At 34.4% G+C, this 26,015-nt stretch overlaps 1 protein-coding gene across 6 annotated transcripts in view; it reads right to left on the bottom strand.

Moving 5' to 3' along the window:
- The window catches only part of LOC123554983 (glutathione synthetase-like), a 38,338-nt gene extending 13,412 nt beyond the window's left edge, over positions 1-24,926 (bottom strand). Inside the window, exons 1-14 of one of the 6 annotated variants that reach the window (XM_045345449.2) lie at positions 24,795-24,926; positions 23,157-23,270; positions 22,788-22,971; positions 22,389-22,464; positions 21,560-21,705; positions 20,769-20,811; positions 19,585-19,658; positions 16,336-16,491; positions 15,874-15,943; positions 14,705-14,896; positions 14,116-14,194; positions 13,498-13,687; positions 12,138-12,273; positions 11,187-11,686 (exon numbers count right to left, since the gene is read on the bottom strand). In XM_045345449.2, coding sequence (XP_045201384.2) covers positions 12,150-12,273; positions 13,498-13,687; positions 14,116-14,194; positions 14,705-14,896; positions 15,874-15,943; positions 16,336-16,491; positions 19,585-19,658; positions 20,769-20,811; positions 21,560-21,705; positions 22,389-22,464; positions 22,788-22,971; positions 23,157-23,270; positions 24,795-24,831 — 1,485 coding nt within the window. In that variant the 5' untranslated portion in view covers positions 24,832-24,926 and the 3' untranslated portion in view covers positions 11,187-11,686; positions 12,138-12,149. Of the gene's footprint in view, positions 1-11,179; positions 12,274-13,497; positions 13,688-14,115; positions 14,195-14,704; positions 14,897-15,873; positions 15,944-16,335; positions 16,492-19,584; positions 19,659-20,768; positions 20,812-21,559; positions 21,706-22,388; positions 22,465-22,787; positions 22,972-23,156; positions 23,271-24,794 lie in introns of those variants that run through there. The other 5 variants (XM_045345448.2, XM_053547466.1, XM_053547467.1 and 2 more) reach the window with 5 other exon arrangements.
- Between the last annotated feature and the right edge of the window lie 1,089 nt (positions 24,927-26,015).

The raw sequence follows: 26,015 nt of genomic DNA, 5'->3' as shown, positions 1-26,015 counted from the left end.
ATTCTTGACTCGGTAATTATCTCAACAGCAAATGTCGATAGGATACCTGATGTTTTTTGAGGGTTTTTTAATACATTTGTATCTATTAATTCGAAAGTGACATTAAATATTTTTTTCAATAATAAACCACGAAATATAAAATTGAATGCTAAACTCACCAAAATTTCAAACTGAGCTCTCAATTTTTATTATTTGTGCAAGGAATGAATCCGCTTTTAGATTTGTGAAAGGACGCTACATCTGCTTATATTGAATCTACCGAAAATGAACATCCAAGAAGATTTTACTGGTTTTGGCAGTTGAATTCAACACAACACAAGTTTATTTCGTCACATTAGCGCAAAAAGTGAATAAGTCCTTCTTTAAGTCAATGCAGTTTACCGCTTCTTGCGTTGAGGTGACGGTTTATTTGTTAGTTATTTATCTTTCGGTAATCAATAATTGGACAAAATATCTTCAAGAATGCTTAAAAATAATCAAGTCAAATATTTTTATTATTTTACAAATTGTTAATGATCGAAAACTGTTTTAAATACTTAGATGCGTAATTCAATTTTGTGGAAGCTTTGAATTTTCATTGACAAACTCTTGCATAATTTCAAGAATGTACTGTTAGAGAGGTCTTGCTAAAACCGTCAAAATATGTTACATTAGAAGATTTCTGGAGATGAGTAAGGTTTTCGACACTTTCAATTCTAATTATTCTAACGAAAGGATTAGAGTGTGCAGGATACTACTGCGCTTTGATATGAATAAGAACTAAAAATGAAGGCAAATGACCACTTGTGTAGTGGTAAAAGGATGATAAGAGTACAAAATAAAGTAAAGTAAAAACTTGCATCTAAACCAATGCATAACATTAACCTAAATATTCTTTTTGAAACTACAGAAAGTGCACTGTATTACGTGGTTTCATTTTAAGAAATACATTCAAATATCTACAATCGCCCTATTCTCTTCCACCGAAAATTATGACGTTCATTTCGTATGAACAACAAAAGGAAAGGCGTGAAAATTACATCATCGCTGACGAAGTCCGCGTATAGTCAGGGAGAACGTTCCTAAGATGACGTCGCAGTTGTTCCGTCTGGTGAACAGAATGGCCGGGAAGCTGATTTTAATGTTAAATGCCACAAAATATGTGCAAGTTACATGTATAATACTATCTTCTTCACAAATGGAAAGGAAATATAATGTAAATATAAGAAATGAAACTTTTTTTCGGTGTTCATGCGAAATGAACGACGGAATAGTATCGGCAAATTAAACATGAAATTGCTAGCGCGATTCATGCATTTGCCGATTCTATTCTTTTCAAAACAAAAAAAACTTTAAATTTTTTCTCATATTTTTATCCTGGTCCGTTCGATTATTACGAACTATTGAAATAGAAATATCAAGAGAATGTTGTGGAACTTAATGTCACAAAATAAGTTAAACTGTTAAACTAAACAAATTAACGTGTATTTTTCGCCGAATGAAAATATGAATATCAAGACATGCTGTTCAATATGAATATCAAACAAAAACAAGAATGACGGTCTTAGTGGGAAAGGCATCTTAGATAATATGAATAACAAGAAATGTTTGAAGACATGTCGTTCAATATGCGCATCAAGAAATGTTAGAAAATATGAATATTACGACATGTTGTTAAAAATCAATATCAAGATATGTTAGGAAATAAAAACATCACGAACAGTAAAAGATTTACACTGAATACAGATTCTCGGAGAATATATTGCGCATGTGTGTTGTCTTAAAATCAACTTTTCTTTACTCATACAATTGTTTTCTGACGTTAAACAGTAATAGTTATGATATTATATAATCATTCACAATACAAGATTTAGCTGACCAAGGTTCCTTCTAGCGCATATGCAATGGTTTATCTTTTAATAACACCTGAATTTAGCAACATAATACAGATGTTTAATATGACAGTGATGAACGTCTGTTATTGTTCCTTCTCTTGAGAAAGAACACTTGTCTTATGGTCAACATTTCACACTTGACTGAGCAGGTAATGGATTCATGGGTATTAAATAATTAAAAAAGACGTTAATATGATTAACAATTAAAATTCAAAGTCAATAAATGTTCTCTCACAAAATGTCTAACTGAACACATTGCTTTTTAATAATATTATGTTGAGCATTTTTTTTTTTTAAATCATTCTTCTTCCGGTAATAATTCCTGTTATCGAAAAAGAACACGTAGTTTATTTTTAGTTTTAGCAGTTAAGGAAGTTTTATTTCTTGGATAAACTATATTTATCAAACGGTTATTTACCTTTCGATAATCTAAAACTGGACATGATCTAACGAACAATAGCGCATGCCAAAAATCAAGAATACGTATATTGATTAAATGTTGTACTTTGAAAATAATGTATACCCTTTTATATACACGATTAAGAAAAACAAGAGAAAAACCAAGTGCGTAGGTATATTCTCAGGCTTGTAATTTCCGCTATATTATCTGCAAAATTTGGTTCTCAAGTTATTCAGCTGAAACTGTTTAGAAGGCTCAGGCCCTTTGATATTGACCTTTGACCTACTAATTCCAAAAATAAAAGGAGTCATCAATAATGCTGTCAAGTTTGAAAGTTGTTTCAAATGGCTCTCAAGCTATTGGGTGGAAGCCGTTTTCAAGGTTCAGACTCATGTGACATTTGTCCTTTACTTACTTAGCCCAACAACAGTAGAAGTCATTTACTGTATAAGCCCAATCGTGCAACCAAGTTTGAAGGTTATTAAGCTATTGAGGGGAAACCGTTTTCAATGCTCATGACCCTATGACATTGAATTTTGATTTATTGACCTCAAGAACGATGTTGGTCATCTACTTCATAAATCCAGTCATACTTGTAAGTTTGAAGGTTCTAGGTAGTGTGGTTCTCAAGTTATTGAGGGAACCCATTTTGAAGGTTCAGCCCCTGTGACATTAACCTTTGACTTACTGATCCCAAAACAATCAGGGTCATCTAATTTATAAGCCCAGTCATGCTGCCACTTTTGAAGGTTCTGGGTCAAGTGATTCTCAAATTATTTGATTGAAACCGTGTCCAAGATTCAGGCCTCAATGACCTTGACTGACCCAGAAATTGATAGAGATCATCTATTCTATATCCCAATTATGCTAACATTTATAAATGTCCTGTGTCAAGTGATTCTCAAGTTATTGGGCGGAAACCATTTTCAAGGTTCAGGTCTCTTTGACCTTGACCTTTGTTTTACTGACCTCAAAAACTATCGGAATTATCTATACTATAAGCCAAATCATGCTACTAAGGTTGAAGGTTCTGGAACACGCGGTTTGCAAGTTATTTGACGGAAACCGTTCGCTCTACCGACAGACGGATTGAACGACCGCCTGGCAGGTGCAAAGCAATATACAACCGCTTCTTCTATGGGGGCATAATTAAGGTAAAGTCAATAGCTTTTGCCTCTGCTGAAAATATTGTTCCGTTTCTTGGCAAACGTAATTTTGAACCATAAAGTTGGCTGATGACAGCAGAGCCTACCTTTAAATCGAGTATTTTCTGGGACAATTAGAGGTAGGGAATCATGGTGATGTATCCAGAATTGATTTTTTATAATCATTTTCAATGTCAGTTTCATTCATTGGTGATTTAACGTGAAAACCAAAGAGTTTGATTTCTTTGGGGTTTTTTTTTCGCATGAGTCGAGATATTTGGGTTTAAAAATGATTTTGTGAGCAGGACTAGAAGTGTGTTGGCAGCTACACTTCAAGCATACTGCAATGGGTTTTATGGCGTTTGGAAAGAGATGATTCATTTGCTTCCACATGTCGAAAATACTGTTGAAAAACGGCGTTAAATCCAAAACAAACAAAAATCTACATGTCGATGTTCTAAATGCACCAAGAGCAATACGAAGACCTTAATTATGAATGGAATCTGTAAATAAGTTCTTTTTTGCCGAATAATAAACAATACAACCGTAATATAGCTAGGATCTTATCAAAGTTTTATGGAGTCTTTACAAAACGTTACGGTCGGCTGCAAAATCGATATTTGAAATTACTTTTAAGAGATTCAGTTACTTCAAACTTTTGACTTTCAGATTATTTGTGTTGTCCTTTTCTCCGTCGAACGTTTGGGGGCATGGTAAGATGTTTAAACGAATGTCTATCCACATCCTTCCTTTTACCTGCATCTATTGAAAAATGTAAAAACCGGTTTAGCGTTTAATGGATTTATTAGATCCCTACAACACAACACCGAGATTCAGTTCAAGTTTTTGTCTAGGTCTTTTATTCACCTTTGTCGCTGACGAATTGCTTGTAGAATTGTCAGTTGGATTGCTAGTTGAATTGCTAATACGTTGTGGTTGTGGTTTTTTAACTAGGGGTGAATGAAGATTTTTCGGTACTTGTTTGGTATTTACTGGCTACTGAAGCTGGATGAGACATTTTTGGAATATTCGCCTGATCCGTTTGAGTGAACGCATTAATACACTATGTTGTTTTGCTAGAGACAGGTTTTGCTGTTGATAAATAAGTTCGTGCGAGTGATGGATGTTTAATTTTGACACTGGAAATTTGTCTAGCTTCTGGAAGTCAAATTTTTGTAAATGTGACATGGAGAATCTCCTTTTCGATCTTCCATGGCTTGCAGTGACAAGACTTGGCTAAATGTTGTTCGCTGCAATTCACACAACGCATTTCACGAGTGCATGTGTCAACTTCATGTGAATGACCATTTGAATGCATTTTTGAACAAGTGAACAAGTACTTTGCACGTTTTCTCATTGTGACCAAACATGCAGTTAAAGCAGCAATTATAGTACTGAAGAGTATTTAGTAAATATGTGGTGACTTTTGTCATGAGAAAGCCAACCTTATAAATGAAGGAAAAGATAAGAATGACAGTGTTTGTACTGATTTCGTTGCCTAGTCGTTTGATTTTGATGCGTCTAGCGGCAGTGACATATTGTTCAGTAAGGCAAATTTCCGCATCCGTTACTCCAGAAAGATCAGGACAACAATTCTCCTCCCTACGGTGTGAATGCGCTAACATGGACGGTTGAAGAAGGTTGTTGTGTACATTGTGTGCGTGTGCTGCCTTTTCAACTTGAACGAGTAGATCAACTGTTCGTTATTTCTTCACAGTTTACCGGCAATACTCTCGTGTGATTGCAGAACGAAAGGTACTTGTCAGTTTACACTTTAGTAGATTGAATCAGAAGAAATCGTGGAAATGCTATGCTAGATGTGAATGGCCGGTGAGGAGAATTATCACCTTCCGTGCCGCCGTGTTTATTTGTTTTTTTTTAATTTCCATACTGTCAAATCTTATAAATAAGCGTATACGCTTATAATAAATTTAGTGGCACTTTTATGCGCCTATTTTTGATATGCGCTTATACTTAAGCCAAAACTATGCGCTTATATTTCATATGCGCTTATAGTCAAGCCGGCTGCGCCTATTTTTGACATATTTGGAAAATTGACAGTGCTTACCTCAGTTGAGAAAACGAAAGTAAAATATGGACATGGACATGCGCAGTGAACTACTTCCTTTTATTGCATTCAGTATTTATACATAATGAAAGCATAATGATCATACTGCAGATAATGTTCAATCTCTCGGACCATTCAATCACTTTTCAACACTTTTTCATCTACAATATCAAATATCTAATTATACTCCTTGCATGTTAGGTACTGATTCTCACATCTTTTATGAAAGTCAACAATTTCTAATTTCTTTTCCCTAGAATAGGATTTGCGTTTAAGAGGCATTTCATCCATATAGTTTTCACAGATTTACAGAAGAATGATAAACTGTAATGACAACGCAAACAACTTTTCTGGTATTCAAACTTTTATTTCCATTTACTGAGAACATTTTCTATTCAAAAAGCATAATTATCGTAAACGATTAATGTTTTACCAGACAACAGACGTTAAGATCTTTTAACACCCATCGGCTATTCAACAGATACACTAGTCATCTGTATTCATGATAAACAATTATCATGGTATAATACCGTTAATTACGTCTTTTTGTTACATATGTTGTTTGTTTTCCAATTTGTTTACCAGTAATCGGATATGCGCCTACTTTCGAGACAAAATTACGGTAAAGGCATGACATGCGCGTATTTTCCCATGCGGAATAAAGGTAAGGCCGTAAGCTCTTACTTCTGATATGCGCTTATATTCGAATATGCACTTATTACCAGATTTTACAGTACATGTATTACATGATTGAGATTTCGTCACTCACAAGCCGCCCCGTCCATCGCGGGAACAACTAAATGGAGTGGATACCTTGCTCATACATACTAGGGTCACTGTAGTGGTGTACTCGTTCATATGGTGTCTGATTTCGCGTACTGAAGTGGATAAGGATACGGGTCTGGTTATTGCATCGTCTTCTTGAGTCCCAGCAACGGATCTCCTGATCAGTGTTCTGTCTGTTCTCTAGTATTATTAGATTTTGGAAATTCCTTGACATGAATTGATTTGAATGCAATAAGATTTAAAAAGGCAATCTGAGGATTTAAGATCCCGATACCGACAATGCTTTAAATCTGTTTTATTGAAATATACAAAAATATGTCTATGTTAAGTCTAACTTTACTGAAATTATCTGTGGACGATATCGTCTTCTGCTGATAAAAATACTCGCCAATCCGAATCAACTTGATCTACAGTATGGCCGCCTGACAGACATCACAAAACCTCTTTATTTTTTAGTTTTTAATGACGACACAATGATTTTGCATTCTAAATTCAATACAATACAATAATCACAAATGCAGTGATTCAGTAATAAGTTTTTATATATATTCTATGAAATGAGAGTCATGTTTAGTTTTGTTAATATATTGTGTTGCATCTACGTTCTTTCATATTTACATTTTACCAATATTTGTAGTTTTAAGCCGAAACTACGTTACACAAAATACAATATTACTTCATTCTATAGTGATTTTTACAGTGTTAAGCAAACTTCACATTACGTTCCCACAAAGTTATTTATCACTTTGTCATAATATGTGTTTCAATTTCTGTTTCTAAGAAGGCGGTGGCTTAGGGCCAGTCTGATGGGTAAAATAGCAATCTCTTCAATCAACTTATTTCATTTTTTGTAATGTAGGTGGTGATATAAACAAGACTGTAATATACTTGTCCGTATGGTGACTTTTGCCATTTCGTTCTGGCGTGTTGGCGCCCTTCAGACGCGCCAAGTCGCCAACACGCAAGAACGATAAATACGCTCACCGGTACGACAAATAATGTCTTCAACGCACCAAAACGCCAGAACGACAAAGCTTTTTGAAGAGCGAAAGTCATAGATTTGTTACTCATTTTCTGTAGTCTCCGATAAAATGCACTTCTTAAACGTACCTCTCCCGCAACATTGAATCTCGATTACTCTATTCTCCTACATAAAAGACAGTTTTCGATTTTTCTGTTGCATAATTATGACATTCGTCTTGTTTTGCAATTGGTATGCAAATCACTTCCAAATTATCTACAATCTGTGAACACATTAATGTGCATTTTTCTGACAATAAGATATTGGCAAAAAGTGTAACGTAAAAAATAGTAAACTATTCAAAGTGTAAAATTGTAATGACTGCGAGTGTGCGAGAAAAAAACCCTATCTATCTGAGGATTTTGGCAATAAACAAAAGTCACTAATTAAATATCTCCTCATTACTGAGTATAAGAGATCTGTTTCATTATTGAACATTACAGATCTGTTTCATTATTGAGTATAAGAGATCTATTTCATTATTGAACATTAACGACCTGTTTCATTACTGAGTATTAGTGATCTATTTCATTGAACATTAAAGATCTGTTTCATTATTGAGTATTAGATATCTATTTCATTATTGAACATTAAAGATCTGTTTCATTACTGCGTATTAGAGATCTATTTCATTATTGAAGATTAAAGATCTGTTTCATTACTGAGTATTAGAGATATGTTTCATTATTGGACATTAAAGATTTGTTTCATTATTGAGTATTGGAGGTCTGTTTCATTATTGAACTTTCAAGATCTGCTTCGTTATTGAGTATAAGAGATCTATTTCATTATTGAACACTGCGTATTAGCTAGAAATCTGTTTCATTACTGAGTAAAAGAGCACTGATTCATTATTGAACATTAAGGATCTGTTTCATTTTTTAGTATAAGAGATTTATTTCATTATAAAACTTCATTACTGAGTATTAGAGATCTGTTTTGTCTACTCAAAACTTTATCATTGATCCTGAGTTTGTGTCTGGGTTTTGGAATTGATAGATTTCTTTAGAACGGAGTTCATTCATGGTTACATTAACAATCATGTTGCATTATTTAAAAATATTAAATACACAAATATCTATAATGAACCATATCATGCTCACAAGTACCTAGAATAACACAAAAAGAGTCTAAAACCCTTATTTCCATTGTGGTCCTTGTTACTGATGGTATGACGTAGAGAGACATGAAATATGAATTATCATAGATACAGAAATATTTGAAAATACTCCAGACACTGAACTGGATAAGAAGAAAACAATGTTTGCATGACAGCTAAACATTTGTCATAGCTGACTAGTAAAAGCAGAGACAAAATGCGTCATGACTAACTAGTAAAATACCACAAAAAGCTGAAAGAAAGGATGGAAGGAAACAAAATGAGGTTCTTACGCGTTTTAGATAAACTGTTTACAACCAAGACTGTTTTGGTGTCTAAAGCTACAGCTGTAAGATACAATGTAGGAGAACCATTTTTAAGAAATTCAAAATGGACCAAACTTTTAGTTTGATCATTGGCAATGTAGACCCGTCAAACTTTATCATCAGTTTCCAAGATTTGCCTTTTTATGCATAATTGTTTAAACATTTTGGTTGGATATTTGTTCTGTATAAATCGACACTAGATTTAATCTAACTAATTGTGGTTGCAAATTGTTTGTTCAACTCAATAAAGTCATGCAATAACTTTTAGACTCGAATGGCAGATTCACGTTAAATTTTAAGGAGACGTCACTTAAATGTTATAAAATGGGCCATTCCATGAGAAAACTTGTATAAGTGACATCATATAATTATTGCAAAGTAGTTTGAAATACTGGAAAAGCATTGTTTTTCTTATGCAGAAACTAGAAACAAGTATATTGTAATACATGATGATGATGATGATGAAATGTACAGTTAACTAAGGCAAATCGAGTTCTACAATATTTTACAAATAAATGTTATTTGTGTTGTCATGGCAACCATGCATAATGAAAATATAGAGGTGTATAAATAAAAGACCGGTGATGAAACCAAAATTATACGGTTGGACAATTTTTCAGTAAGATCATTTTACAAACTATTTCAAATGTATGATGTTCAGTAAGTAATACGCATAATTTGTTACATTAACGACTTGAAAAAAACACGCCATGCATGACGACGTCATACTACGTTCATGACGTTCTTAACGCCACGTCTCAAAATGCCTTCGGTGACTTAATTAAAAGCATTGTAGCTCTTGAAAAAGTTAAGATAATTTCTTCAAATTTACTGATTTGAAAGGTAAAAGAATGTTCTTCATGGATATTTTTATCCCCAGCTTTTGATATATTTGGTTTAAACAGTATTTTATTGACATAATTACATCTGTTACACTAAATTGTTAAATGTACAAACATATAGGATTGAGTAGAAAGCTATAAGCGTTTTTAAAACTCTCTCCCTTGATATATTTGAACTGGCATATCATAGTAGGTTGTCCCCCTTGAAAGTAAACATGATAATCAATATTGGTTTCCCAATTTGAGCAATAGATTATACAGGGAAACTATTTTCAATGATTAATTTCAACTATTTCTTTAAATTTGTGAATGTTTTAGCGGAATTGACATTATACATCTATTTCTACTCTTCAATTTGATGTAAAAATATTTATTTTAACTGCATATCTTTTTGCTTCCAATCTTGATTTAAAAGTATCACCATCACTTACTTTGAGCGTATAGTGAAAATCACTAAAATTTATAATTTCTTTCTCTTTAGAGGCAAACAAATCATGTTTTCCCATATATGACAACTTATTAGCACACATGTGTACGTGTTTTTATCTTTATGAACATTATGATAACATATTTAAAACTTTAACTTTTAGCTTGCTGGTGGCAATTGATTATGCCTTTGCGACCAGTGCAGACCAAGATCATGGTCATGGTCTGCATTGTTTCCTATTCAGTCAGTAAATTTTCAGTAAATACCCCTTCGAATGATAATTGGTATTGCCCAAAATTAAATGATGGTTTAGTCTATTTTAGAAATTTAGCAGGGTGAAGGTTTATAAGGTAAAAGCTCCTTGCTACCATTTAACGTCAAAGTTAATCAAGAAACTAAAATGCAGACGATTGTGACTTTATGTAGCTTTCTACGGGATAATATGCCGGCTTTATTTCAATGTATTGTCCAAAGCAATACCACGATCATTGCAAAATCTATGGAAGTGAATTATTGATATACGGCTTTAGCTATTTTTAAGGGAGACAATCCAGTCAAATGGAATTGCTTTAACACAATGGATAATCAAGGGAGAGAATACTAGAATACTCGATAATTTTCATTATAAGCTGGCCTTAGTGATCTCAATTTTGATTTTTTTCACTAATACAGGTTTTCTCATATAAAGGTCCGAATATATGTGATTTTCTTTTGCAGAAAGTTATGTAATTTTATTTGCATTGTTGATGATTTTACAAGATGTCAAAACGTCGACTGGGCCGCTAGCGCGTTACTATGGGTATCAAATAACCTCTTAGTCTGTACTGTGTGATAATAAATACAGTTGCTAGCGAACATGTTACAGGTTATAAGGTAACAGTTATACTAAATTGCACATAACGGAAATAAAGTTGAAGAGCCAGTCTACGTATTTATTGAACACTTCTTGCACCAAAGTAATTCTGGAAAAAAAATCATAGATATGAGCTTTGTGAAATCGTTTAGGTTGTACCTTACGAGTAAACTTAAAACACAACTATTGAGTTTTCGTGAAACGGGCCCAAAATCATTAAACATTTTAGCCTGATAATATTGCGGAATACGACAGTTGACCTATGAGCTGTGGCTTCCAGTAATCAATTTCACACTCGATCGGACGTGCAGTTATCGCCCACAGTGAGACTTTGGTGTAAGTATTGAATGTTTTCAAAATCAGTGAGCGTGTTCCATCTGCACCAAATCCGAAAAAGTATAATTGATAAACATGTCTTCTGGAAAATTATGAAAGTGTTTATTGTGTCAAGCGTAGTACGGAATACATGAATTTACGCATTTTAAAATGATAAAATCTACTGATGAAAATAATAATGAAAGAGAACAATGCGTAGGTCCATATACAAATAAAAAAAATAGACACATTTCGAAATAAGACATGCCTTTTAATATAGAAATGTAAGTGCAATGTTAAACTTGCTCAAGAGATTGTTTCCTTAAAATAGTTCCTATTTGTTAAAGAACAAACTACGTTGTATTATTAAAGAGACAACTTTTTGCCCTTCCCTTAGCTGTTCCCTTTATGCAAGTGGTTGTACTTAGATTTAGTGGCGACTTGTCTTATATACAGCAAATTACAATCACACTTGTTTAAAAATATTAAACAATCCCAGTTTTTCCGAGATGTTACTGTTGGTTACACACCTTAAGAGAAAGAGTCACTTTTCAAAACAGATAATAAAATAGTGTTTCTCTTCATGTTCATACAAAATTTTAACGTAAGGAGCTGGGCTGCTAAGTGCTTGCTAAAATTCTGTACAAGTAAACCTAAAATTCTTTGGCATTTTATACATCTTCATCACTTCGTTTCGGTAGGCCTGTAGGTCTGATCAAAATATTTGAAAACGCCTAGCGGCAAAGTTGTTTTAATATTTAAAAAATGATATGTAAACTTAGGGGATTCAAAATTGCAGGATAACAAAGTGTATACATGATTTTTTTATAAACACATACAGATATCTTGTCAATGTAAACTGGATGGGAATTAAAAGGTTTGGCAAGCTTTAAGACATGAATAGTGCTCGAAGTAAGTCAAAATACTCTTATACGTATAAATAGATGCCGTAAACAGCCGAGATTCTGAAATAGTTCATACACTATCCAGCAACTAAACAAGAAATGGCGTATCGACACATGAGATCCCTTCGCATAATCCTCCTTCGTTTGCTTCTTCGGACTTGGTACGTATCAAATATCCACTTTCAAAATTCTCCAGCACTGAGGAAGGAGTGCTGAAAATATAAAAGATGCTTATGTTAGGTCCAGTAAACAACTTGTCACACCAACATCTTCTGATTAAATTATTTGCCAGGCCGTAGTCATTTTATTGGGTTTTACTAACCAAAAGCTTAAAACATAATCTAGCGCCACCTGTTTAATTATCGTGAAACTTCACATCGCTTTAAATACCAACATCTAACATATTCAGTTTGCTCCTTAGGTTAACCCTTACCCTGCTAAAGTTTTATAATGAACTTGTCCATCTTTCAATTTGGACAGTACCATTCGCTGTTAAAAGGAGTGCTCACCAAAAAGATACTGACTGAATGGCGAACAGTGCAGATCATGATCTACACAGGCCGCAAAGGCATAATCGATCGTGTTCAGCATGATAAGGGTTAAAAAACACTGTATTTTAGTACCAAGCACTATCAGTCACTCATACTATCGTACAATACAATTATGTATAATCCAGCAGGTGTGTGTATTTGCCATGAGACCATTAATTATTAAAAGCAAAACGAAAATGATAATCACAAAATGAAACAAAATTATTTAGATAATGGAAATAATGTCTTAAACGGGGAAGATCAGCAGAATTTGATAGTCAACATAACCTTTCTTGTAATTGATGATGCCTGTTAAACGGTTTGAAGACCAGTATAGCCTATATTTTATAGTTTGAACATGAGGCAAGAATTACAGGAATGTTTGAATATCTTAAAAAAAGCATATTGTGTCCTTTTGAAATATATAAAATGCATACAAAGTCAACCCTTTAAACTAAATACGTACCTCAAATTATCTAATGATGTGCAGCCCTCGTAATCCTTGATATTGAAAATAACTGTCTTTCTAAAAAAAGGGAATTTATCAAACTAATTTCCGCGCACAAATTAACCACTTTTTTCAAAAAAAAAAATTCCAAATAAATGTTGACAGAACTTCATATCGTTTTAGTGTATTTAAGAATATAACTGGCTGGATGAAAAACAGTATAATCAACGGCGTCTGACCTTGGCCTTGATATGAGGGATGTACTGAAGTGCAGTGGCTAATATTCTAGCTGAACAGAAAGGTTGGACAGATAGATGCATCAGCTGTTTCAAAAATTGATCAAAACGTTAAAATATAAACATGACACATGAACTATGTGCATGCCTGATATGAACACCGAAGTGGATATATGATATGAAAACCGAAGTGATACCTGATATGAACACTGAAGTGCTAACCTGATATGAACACCGTAGATTCCTAGCTCGCTGACTACATTCCTACATTCGGGTCCAAGACCGGCTCGTATCAGACGATTTCTATGTCTTTTGGCTTGTATCCGGTCCATTAGTGTCCATGCAGATCTTTCCGGCGATTCTTTTATTTTCTCAAGGTAATTTCTTAGGTCGTCTCCGAATAAATTATTTCCTGAAATATGTAACGTGAAAGCAGTAGCCCTACAAAGTATAAATTGTTAATCATGTATTTGAGAAGCTACCTACGTTTACAAATCTACAAAGTCCATGCAATTTTCAGGATAAATCTAGCACTAATATTCCTCTCCCCGTAACCTTTCATATTAACAATTTATATGCTTTCAAAATTATTGCGTACCATTAACCACTGTGATAACGTCAAATATATCGTTTCCTATGTACATAAATGTTAACAGAATATAATAGGATATATGTGCGTTCCTTATTTGATTTCTGAACGCATAATACTAAGTGCTGTCTTGAAAATGTGTAAGGGTTTATATGGCAAAATCTAAACGCTGATCTTAAGAACCTTAGATTGTTTTACAGCATTGCTGTGTGTCAGTTACATCCGAATAATACGAGGATTAATTTGTTTACCTCCTCCTTCCCTTTGTGGTTTAAGGACAAATCTTTCAGGTGTCTGTATAGCTTGCGTTATTATTTTGCTTGAATCTTTCTGCAATATATAACATCATCATACTAGCTTATCCAGTCTTCAAACGCAGTTAGGTTAAGCTGTAAGAACTTTCCCTAAGATCGCTGTAATGTTAGCAAGAATTTCAGTAACAAACTAATGCAAGCCACTTCTTCACGCCACCATCTACCTATATTCCAAGTTTGAAATCAGTCGTTTATATACCTTTTAAGATATCCTCCAGACAAGCAAATCCCATGTAAAATGAGAAAAGGGAGATAATTCAAAATCTAGTTTGTGGTAGAGATATATTTACACAGCGGACTTCTTATGATTCTCATATTGTACTTTGATCTCATTTCAAAGCTGTTTAGATTTATCTCCTAAAACCGAGAATAATGGTCGGACAATGATATTTAAAAAAAAATGAATACCTAAATATATTGATGCAACAGTTAATGTAAGTAATGCGGGAAAAACGCGAGGAAGGGACGAACGGACATGCGATTTGATTACTGCATTCCGGCTTTCGGGGGCATAAATGATACTCACTGCATCTAGTCTGTATAATCCTACAAATGTAGATCTAATATCTTTTATTACATCAGTATCATCTATAAATCTCTCCAATACTCCAGGTTCGGCCAACACTTGCTGTATCTTTTTACAGCCAGCAAGATGAACTGCGACGGTAGGGCATTTTATTGCGCGAGATCTCTCCATGCCTAATCGTAACTTGAATTCCTGAAAACAAATCGAAAATATTAGGCAAATGATGAATAACCTGATCATGCAGGGTATTGTTATACTGTGTCCGTCTCTCATTCTCTTCAAATGAAAACAAATTCTTGATAAATGTCCAATTTGTATCTACTATTATTCGGATGGTTTGCAAAAAGTAAATCAAAATAACTAAGTCAATAAGATAAATAACCACATATCTGCGCCTGTCAAAAAATCCACATATCTGTTACTATTAGTATCTTCATTGACGTGAAGAGATTACATCGTTTACTATTGTCACCGTAATTTCTGCTATGACGAGTTGTCGTGTTAGGCGGGGCAAAGGCACGGAAGCACGACAAGTCGACAAAAAATGCTTTTATTTCGAGCTGTTGTATTGTCGTGCTGTCGTGTCTCCGCCCCATCGCCAAATAACTGAATAAATTTCAAATGATATTACGAAAAGTCCCGGACTTATTATTTGTCTTTGGATAGAAAAATGTCTTTTTGGATGTCCTTTATTTTTGACCTGGGTAATATAACAGAACAATACATTTTCTGTTTGTCGAGTTGTCATGATGGCGTCTTCAGGCTGTCATGTGCACATCAACTACATATAGATATATTTGTATTCTTGAACAGATTGTGTCACCGGGGGCGGGGTGTTGTGCGCATGTATGCCAAAAGACACCAAGACACGGCAGCTCGACAAATTTAACAAAAAAGTCGGTTAAAGGCCGCCAACTTGACATATTTTGTCGAGCTGTCGTATACTAGGTGGGTATAAAATGTTTCTGTTGTCCTTTGTCGTCCTGTCGTGTCTTTACCCGGCGATGCGATAGCACGACAGAACGACACTTTTAGTATTTGTCGAGTTGTTGTGCTGTCATGTTGCTTTTCTAGAGGTAAGAAACTCCTAACATAGATAAAATCGGAGAAATAAACATTCCAAAAATGACCTAAGAACTAGTTTCTATCTATTCTCAGAGTAGACCTACCGCATCTGTAGGATAATGTTTAGGTGCATATCCATATCTGTAGTAAACAACTGCAACCTCTGCTCCGTCACTGCGAAATAAAAAAGACACAACATTTATTTCATATTTCAAAAAACACACACACCTGCTTTGTGCGTCAAATATTAATATTTTCAGTGCATTTATCTCAAAACAAAATGTCAAAAACTATAAGATTAAATCCAAGAAGCCTTTTCAATAATTTTCTTACTCAATGGTTGAAATTGTCTAAGTACTATTTGCATATCATATATACCGTCTTGATACTTATAAATCAACGGTCAATGCAGAAGGCATTTGATTTTGGGCATGATATGAGGTGTTAGAAAGAAGTCCATTTACAAAGAATTTCCAGCTACAAGTTTTTTGGACTTTGCCACATAGTGTACAAACGCGGGCTATGATTTAACATTTGACGCTTTTTACAAGAAGCACAAATCGTACACAATTAATTTTCTATTTTCTCCGAACGACATCTGGATTATCAGCTGTGGAAATGTTCTGTATATTACTTTGATTGATCTGTCTAAACGGTAGACGCCTCTCTCCAACCAGCGGTGGTCAGGGGTACATGGTTCAACGACAAACAATATGACAGCACTGTAAAGAGAAAAGAATATCATTTAAAACGCAAATTTACAGAAACACTAACGTATATACCTTTTAATGAAAAAGAATGAAAAACATGATGAAATATAGAATTACGTTTTTTCATTGTATGCATTTACGCCGAGGACAAATCCAGTTTTTACTGCAGTGGAACATATTATCTGTAGCCGGAGCTTCTTCCGTATCCTTTGATTGTCACTTGTGTGCCATTAGCAGACACACAAGACCTGTCAATAAGACAGCCAATGCTCGACTACTCGAATTATTGTCCCAGAAGCTGGAATATTACCATAATTGATAAAATATCTATAGAGTTACAGTCCAGTATCTGCATTAGACTTGGAGATATTAACTTGCCTGTAAAACTTGAACCCGGATTTTCGCAGTTCTTAGTTTGGCAAAAATGCATGTCAGAGTTATCGGACTTGATGCTATCACCTAGTTGTTTAACCCCAAAGACACAGGTAAAGTTTCAATTCAAGATGTGCATTAGTTTTTGAGACAGTAACTTGTATGCAAAATTTTAACCAGAATTTTCGAAGTCCAAAAGTGTAGCATAATTTGCGAAAATACAAGTCAGAGTTATGGGACTTGACCAAGTGAGGTTGGAAATTAACCTAGAAAGAGAAAAAATAAGTTTAAAAGCTATATGCCTTTAAATAATAGCTACATGTACTTTCACGCAAAACTTTAATCAGGATTTTCTAAGTCAAAAAGAGGGCACAATTTAACCAAAATGTAAGTCAAAGTTATAGGACTTGATGCTGTCACCTATTTATATAACCACAAAGACACATGTAAAGTTTCAATTCAAGATCTGCATTAGTTTTGGAGACAGTAACTTGCATGCAAAACTGTAACCAGGATTTTCTAAGCCCAAAAGGGAACATTTTTTGCTATAATACATGTCAGAATTATGGGACTTGACCAAGTGAGGTTGGAAATTGTCCTAGAGAAAGAAAGAATAAGTTTAAAAGCTATATGCCTTTAATTTATAGCCATATATACTTTCTCTCAAAATTTTAACCAGGATTTTCTAAGTCCAAAACAAATTGTGTTTCTTGCCAAATCCAATAAGTTTCACATACCTGTCCGTTGGTCCATAAGGAGTACTTGTAAATATAACTATTTGAAATGCCGAAAAAAAAGTATTTCCCTCGGAAATGTTTTCTCAAAAATATATCTTTGTTGAAAATCACCCGAATTATAAATCCACTATTGACCAAATGTTTCAACTTGAAAGAAATTATGTAACTCCAAAACTTTTAGAGTCTTTTCATATTAAATTAGATCATGCAACATGTGAATACTTGCATATTCAATATTGGAAAACACCATGTAAGATTGCTATTGCAATTTGTGTTTTCCCGGCCGCAGGAATTGATTTCAGCTTTACTTCCTGTAATTTCTGGGGTGAAGGTCATTAAGAGCGGATTAAAACTGTATTTTTGATTGGTGGATGACAAATTCCACAAGTATTCGAATGGAATAGATAATATTTTCCTAAGGGGTGTGCAGTGCTCTGAGCTGTTTGTTAATCAGTTTTATCCTGTGGAAATAGCCAAGTACGTCATAAACCTTAATCCCCTGGGTAGTGAAACTGCGGCAGAGTTCAACTACCAACCTGCCAACTCTGCCACTCTGATACGGAGTGATCTCCCGTGAACGATTTACAATCAACTCGTCCCCTAGTCAACTCATCCCCATTTTGGTCATTTCGTATCCCTTGACGATTTATAAAATGGTCATTTCGTCCCCCACTTTTCGGCCCCTCCTTTTTAGTCTATTTTTTGTCAAAGTTTCCTAGATTATGATTAATATGATTATGATGTAAAATATATGTTCTGTATCATATGTTCTACATAAAAACATGAAAACTTAACTTAAAAAACTACATTTTTGCTTTAAAGCTACCCGATCGTATGTAAAAGTGCAGAGGGCATGCACGTTTCGTAGCTTAAAGTGTGTATTTACTAATGCGGCAGTGTATCTCTTCTAAAGATACTTCTTGTTACACATAAACTCCAGCTATATATGACAGTATTTGTTTCATCTAATGGCAACAGGGAAGTATTAGTATTTTACAATTCGTTTTTAACGTGCGAGATAAGTTTGTGTAGCATACACGTTGTAATGTGATGATATTGTCTGATGCTTTATCTGAAGGAAAATACAGTTGTTTTTGTATTAAATGTGATATAATTTACGTATCAAGGACTTATACAACTTATGATATTACCATACAGTCCCCTTATTTATGAAAGACATTTAAAGTCAATAGCGTTTATAAGCTATTTGTAGCACTGAAAGAAAGCTTCATGGAATGATTGTGAACGTACAGCAATATTGTCAGAATAAGGTACAGGCAGAATTAAACATATTTATATAAAGCGTAAAAAGTTATTTGTTTCTGGTATCCAGACCTACCCTAAATTTTTGGCCCGACCCTGAATGTTTTTATGGCCTTGGAGATTTTTTTTGCTAAACAGCCCTTATTATGCTTTAAACATGATCAGTGATGTTAGAAATCAACCTACTGATGCTCTAAAGGCACAACCACCTTATTTGTATTCATTTCTGACACAAAAATAATTTCCGAAAAGTCCCACTCAATAAAAAAATAAATAAATAAAAAAACCCTCACTAATTATTTTAAGCATGTTACCGGAAACAAACATTTTTTTACGCCTAACATAATTATCTTCTTTTTTTTTCAGTAAACTATTGCAGTCTTGAACGGATTTTATGTGTTCTATTTCCATTATACCTTTTATGTTAAAAATACTTTCTAGAGGAGACTGCTATTAATGAAACATTTTTGAAAATAAGATAGACTTCCAATTAGGAAGCAGAAGCTTCGAGTCCCGGAAAGGGCGGATGTTCTTCTTGATGAATGACTTACTTAAAACAATGTCAAATGTATTTCTTCTCCAGTCTCTGATTCAAGGTAGGGAAATTGTCCGTTACTTACAGAGAACAAACGGATACTGGTTACGTTAATTGCTCCAAAATACTGTTGAAAAAACGTTACTAAGCTCAGCAAAACAAATAAACTGTTGAATAATGTAGTCAGCGTCACTTTACCGTTTATTTTTGTATAGCTGCCATGCTTTAACGAGGCCCTGTGCCAGTCCATCTATAGAGTTATTCTCTGGTAACTAAAATATACAATAAGATTAATCTAGATAACACATTATACATATAAAACATAACTATAATAATTCTTCTGCAAAAAATGAAATATGTTCCTTAAGTTTAACTAGGTTTTGTCGTAACCTTTCTAATCCATTCTAAAATATATGTATATAAATTCATGTATACATTCATAATATGAATATGAAATTTCTGTTTTGATCTTTTTTCTTGGTTTTCATGCTTTTTTTATTATTTGGCCTAAGGGTGTAAAACCGATTATCAGAAGATGAACGAAAATTTAGGGTATTGACGCCTCCTCAATGAGATTTTATAAAGACAAACACTTGTCATTGTGTTGAAGTCACCCAGTTAATTAGAACACCAGATTGGACATTTTTTACATCAACACTCTCTCAGACAGTCATATTAGATTACTACACGTGACAGTTGTCGTGCTTGTTATAGATCAGTAGCATTGTAAAAAGAATAAAGTATTCAGTGGTATGATAATAAACAACAGAGTAAAGTCTTTAGGAAAAAGACAAAGTGTGGAATTCGTGAACTATATTGTATTGTATTCTGTAGAATACAAAAGGGATGTGAGAAGTCGATGGGAAATAATGCTTGTATACTCAGTTGTTACAAACGTGGCTTACCACTGTCATGTGAATCATTTCAATTTCACTAGCAATGGACTTTTACCAATGATGTAAAACAGTAAGCAATACTTACTAATTATCTGCGAGGCTACGTTTTCAGCAACTACACAAACATTAACAATAACAATAACAACAGCAGCAGCAATAACAACAACTAAAGTGCAAAACTGAAGGTTATATCGCTTATCTCACGCTAGCAAGATTGGCGGATTGATTTGTTAAATAAAGGCAATGTCATTTCTTTTTTCACTAACACTAACATTATATTTATATTCATGATAAAGAAAGGTCGTTGATGTACGAAAGGAAGAGAAAATGACCAAGTAAAGATTATTAGTGAACACCAGACAGGACGGGTGCGGCTTATCTCAGTCGCACACGGAAAATACATAAACGAACGGACAGTGCGATTGTCTTTACGGGCCCATTACCTTTTGTGGATAACTTTGAAAGTTTCGCTAATTAAGAGATTACCTGTTCTTCTTCGAATGGAAAGTCCTGCAATGACAAACTGTATCTGTAAAGAAACTAACAGCTATGAAATGGTCTAACATAACATGATATGGTGAAATAGTAGATAAAACCTAAAATAAATCCATTTGAAGCATAAGGAACGCAACAAAACAAAATAATAACAGACTCGGTTTGACTGTGTCTGTCCGTAAGAAGTAATGAAAATGTACAACACACCTCAAGCCCACTATCATAAGCGGAATTTTCATAATTCTAGGATAAAGGCGTACATATAGACCAAGTTATGTATTCTAGTTTCCTGTCTGTTTTCCGTTTGAAATAATAGTAACGTGAACAAGGAAGTTACACATTTTTAAACTATTTGTTTAAATGCAGCATAATGTGAACATTTCTGCGTAAGAGTTTCAAATGTTAAGAGATCAAGGAATGCATTTTTGCATTTAATTATTATCGGCCATTTTGTACCGGACAATTGGGTAAAGAATGAAGGTACCATTTTTTATTAAAACATTGGAATCTTCTTTGCAACAGAGTAAATGCACTTAATGAATCTAGATATATAGTAAAATACTTAAACAGATTTTTTTGTACAAAAATCAAATGCTATAAGAATGTAATAGGTGATTTCAAGAGGAGACGGACAGTTGCGATTCTGATGTTAATTACTGCTTGCAGATATACAATGATAAACAAATGGGCTCCGTACGCATGCACTCAAACATTTTTCAAGTTTGCATGTGCATGTTCCGCGAGACAAAGCCTCTTATTATTTCTTGCCATATTACAGTTACCTGTGAACGTCTACCATACTGTTGGCTACCCCGCATCCAGAAGCAGCAAAAGTGTTGATTTCAACCTGCTTACAGTCTTGTTTTGCACCGTCCTCTTCCGTAGACTCCATCATAAAATCATTTCGTGTGATTGTAAAAGATACTTCCTGTACAATTAACGATTTACTACTTAAGGCCTTGTGATCAATTTTACTAGAGGTAATATGTAAAAGAGGAAATACTAAAGACGTGAACAATGGTACTTAGTAGCTGTCTCGCCTGACAGATAGTACTAGGACCGGTCAGTCCGATGTCAGTATAATGTGACTGGGTGGGGTATCATGTCACGTGTCTACAGGGTGCTGCACTATAAAGCACTGCTACGACTTGACACCGTAATTTTTATGACTGAACTTTATTTGAAAACTACTCTTAATACACATACACACACAAACACGCATGGACGCATACACGGACGCACACAGACACCACACACATGCTAACACCTCAACAAGATTGAAAATACCCTTTTTTATCGTCTAAAAACAATAAAACCTTATCATTCCTTTTTATAATACATGTTTCCTTTGATAATACTAACTATTTTAACATGCGAGATATAAGTTTATGTGTAAAATGAAGAATATAGAACCGATTTCTTTTTGTGTTAGCCTTAAACTTACACTATCATGTCATGTGACAACTGCCGAGATTTTCATGGACCAAATGTTCCGCTCGAACGTTGTTTTAGGCATGGATGTGCCCCTGGGTAGAGCCACCGACCATCCGCAAGCCTGCTGTATAGTATATAATATGTAGCAGAAAGCAAATATCAAATCAAATCCTATACCTGAGCCGGACCTTCATTTGTAACTGTTTCATAAATGTCCCACAGCTGTTTAGTGAAGGCATCAACACTAAGTAACCTGAAAATTTTAGGAAAATAATAAAATTGTCTTAAACGATTCATATAATTAAAAGCAGAAATGTTATTCTGCCTATAACTTAGAGTATTGATCAACTGTGTATTTTCTTGGAGCCAAGCTTGCGCTTGGATCGTGAGGGTGTGGTTGCTGTTCAAAGTCTTTCAATAACAAATTAGAATATTGTAACTTGACAGTGTGTGTGTTACATGCACGGCGATTGGATATGACTGCATTTGAAAGCCAGAACGAACTAACCACTGACTGTTTGCACAAATGTAATGCAGAAAATAATCATATATGTTTGATATTTTATTAATACTTACCCACTGAAACATTCCTTCATGAATTCATGGTCATTTGCTACTTTGTAGATCAACGTCTGGAATGATGTTTGTAACGATTTTGCTTTCCTTAGAACATCGACTGGTAATATACTAGGAAACAACGTAATCGCCACAGGTTCGACTCTTTCACGAAATTCAGTGGCAGTTATCTTCCTCTGAGCACCTTTACGGTTATAAAGTTAAAGTTATATAATTAAAATGTTTTAAAATATAAAACTTTGAATAGTGTATGTATAATGTATGTTGAGACAATCATTTGTGGCTATAATATTGAGTTAAGACAAGGATTGAAAAAACATTACCAGTTGTTTCAAAGACAGAGTAGAAATTATACTGTAGCTTACTAACCATTTAATAAAGCCCATCCAGTGACACGTTGAATCATTTCGTCAAGTCTCTCAGGCGTTAATGGCTTTCCATAGTCCTCCTCCACAGGCTTGACCCTTGACATATCTGCATTCCCTGTTGGTGCATAGAAAACAAATAACCTAAGTGAGCACTCACAAAAGCTGGTTTTCTAATCGACTGTTGTGGAGGGTACACAGGAAATTAGAAGGGACACTCTGCATATTTCAGTCTTGTTAAATGAAACAGACATGTACATTTTGATGTTGATATATCACATTCGTTAGCAGTATATATAGAGTACTGTAAGTAACAAACCAAAATAGGGCATTCTTTAAATTGCATGTTATATGGAATTTATTTTGTCAGTAGGAAACAAATATAAGAAGCGACAGACTCACCCGCACTCTGAAAGGCATATTGATATAACCATGATGGGAAGTGACCTAGATTTAAACCATATATCAGTATGAGTGGCCTGTCGCTTCTGACAACTGACAATAAATAACAAATGCTGATTGAATGGGATAATGCCGTTACTTTATTATTATAATATCTTTACATAAAATTAATAAAATATCATGGCGTATTGCTTCATGAATAAAACTAGAAGATGCTTTTGTAGAAAAGCGCATCTCTCCCCCAATGCATAGTCATATAGGCACGAAGTCAACAGGGGACAGGAGCGAAAGTCAAAGAGACACTGATGGTTGACTGCAATAGGGATCATCTACTTGGCATGTCCAGTCATCCCACTAAGTTTCAACATTCTGGGTCAAGTGGTTCCCAAGTTATGAATTGGAAACGGTTTTCCATGTTCAGGATCCTGTGACCTTTGATTAAGTGAGCCAAAAATCAATAGGGGTCATCTACTCTGCATGTTCAGTTATCCTATGAAGTTGCAACATTCTGGGTCAAGTGGTTCTCAAGTTATTGATTGGAAATGGTTTTCCATGTTCAGGCCCCTGTGACCTTGACATTTATAAAAGAGATCCCAAAATTAATAGGGGTTATCTGTCCCTGCATGACCAATCATCCTGTGAAGTTTCAACATTCTGGGTAAAGTGGTTCTCAAGTTACTGACCGTAAACGGTTTTCCATGTTCAGGGTCCTATGACCTTGACCTTTAATAGAGTGACCCAAAAATCAATAGGGGTCATCTACTTTGCATGACCAATCATCCTGTGAAGTTTCAACATTCTTGGTGAAGTGGTTCTCAAGTTATTGGTCGGAAATTGTTTTCCATGTTCAGGCCCCTGTGGCCTTGACCTTTGATGGAGCAATCCCAAAAACAAAAGAGGTCGTCTACTCCAGAAGCCCTACCACCCTATGAAATTTTAAGGTTCTAGGTCAAATGGCTCTCAAGTTATTGTTCGGAAATGGTGACGAACGGACGGACGGACGGACAGGGCAAAACAACATGTCTCCCAGTGGGGGAAGACATAATAATTACTGGTTATGGAAGCATTTAAAATATTAAAAACATTTTATTATGAAAACATTCGCTCCTACTTTGTAAATATGTAAGATTTTTAGAAAAATGCAGATAAAAAAATCTAATGTGTTAAAATAGATATTTTATAAACACATCAGGCTAATAAATTTCATTAAGTTATAATATTGTTTAAGTATTGTACTCACTTCGTTTTAGGTCATCCTTCTGTACATCACTGTACATGATGTATAAACTTGTTCTGTCTTTATTGTGTAAACAAATACCAGGATACAGGCGTGACTAATAGATAACATGTGTAGAGAGGCAGACCCTTTGCTACAGAAAGGTGTTATAAATGTTCTCAATGCATGCCAGTTTTAATCATGATAGTATTGCTTTCCTGAATATTTTAACTATAATTAAAAGTAATTTCACCATTTATGAAAAACGATAACAGCCAATTTTAATAACAATTAGTAACATTTTGTGGAAGGTAACAAAATATCATTTACAAGATTTAGTTCATTTTCATGACTTTCAGAACGCTAAAAAATAAATTGTATAATCAAAATACAATACAAATGCTATACCCGCCAGTTCTATTATGGAATGATCAAACTTTCGATCCAACATATATCTAATGTTACTTTTTCTAACTGTATATGTTGTAAATGATTTTGTTGTTAGAAGAACGAAAGCTTGAATTTTCTCACAGAAAAAGACGTTATTATGACGGCGTTAAAACATCTTTTAAAAGACGTCTTTATTTTATAGGTAAAACGACATGTAAAACACGTCTTTTTCTGGTCAGAACTTATTTGACGGAAACCGTTCGCACTACCGACAGACGGATCCTCTGACCGACCGACCGGCAGATGCAAAGCAATATACAACCGCTTCTTCGATGGGGCATAATTAAGGGCAAAGTCAATAGCTTTTGCCTCTGCTGAAAATATTGTTCCGTTATTTGGCAAACGTAATTATGAACCAGGAAGTTGGTTGATGACAGCAGAGCCTACCTTTAAATAGAGCATTTTCTGGGGAAATCCTTGTAAGTCGATTGATTTCATTATATATGTATTTATACTCTTCTAGCGTGAGGCGATTACTAAAGACGATGATGATATGAAATATTTTAGAATCAACTTCATGTCAATGACCATTTGAATGCATTTTGAACAAGTGAACATTTTTTGCACGTTTTCTCATTCTGGCCGAACGTGCAGTTATAGCAACAATTTTAGTATTAAAGAGTATATAGTAAATATGTGGTGGCTTTCGTTATGAGAAAGCCAACCTTTATAAAACAAAGGGATGAAAATCAATTGCAAAGATAAGAGTGATAAAGTTTGTACTGATTTTGATGCGTCTAACAGATGTGACATATTGTTCAATATGGCCAATTTCCGCATCCGATATTCTAGCAA

This window comes from Mercenaria mercenaria, chromosome 7, assembly GCF_021730395.1.
Source record: "Mercenaria mercenaria strain notata chromosome 7, MADL_Memer_1, whole genome shotgun sequence".
Lineage (NCBI taxonomy): Eukaryota > Metazoa > Mollusca > Bivalvia > Venerida > Veneridae > Mercenaria > Mercenaria mercenaria.
Note: the sequence above shows the minus strand (reverse complement) of the source record. Positions and strands in the feature narration are given on the sequence as shown.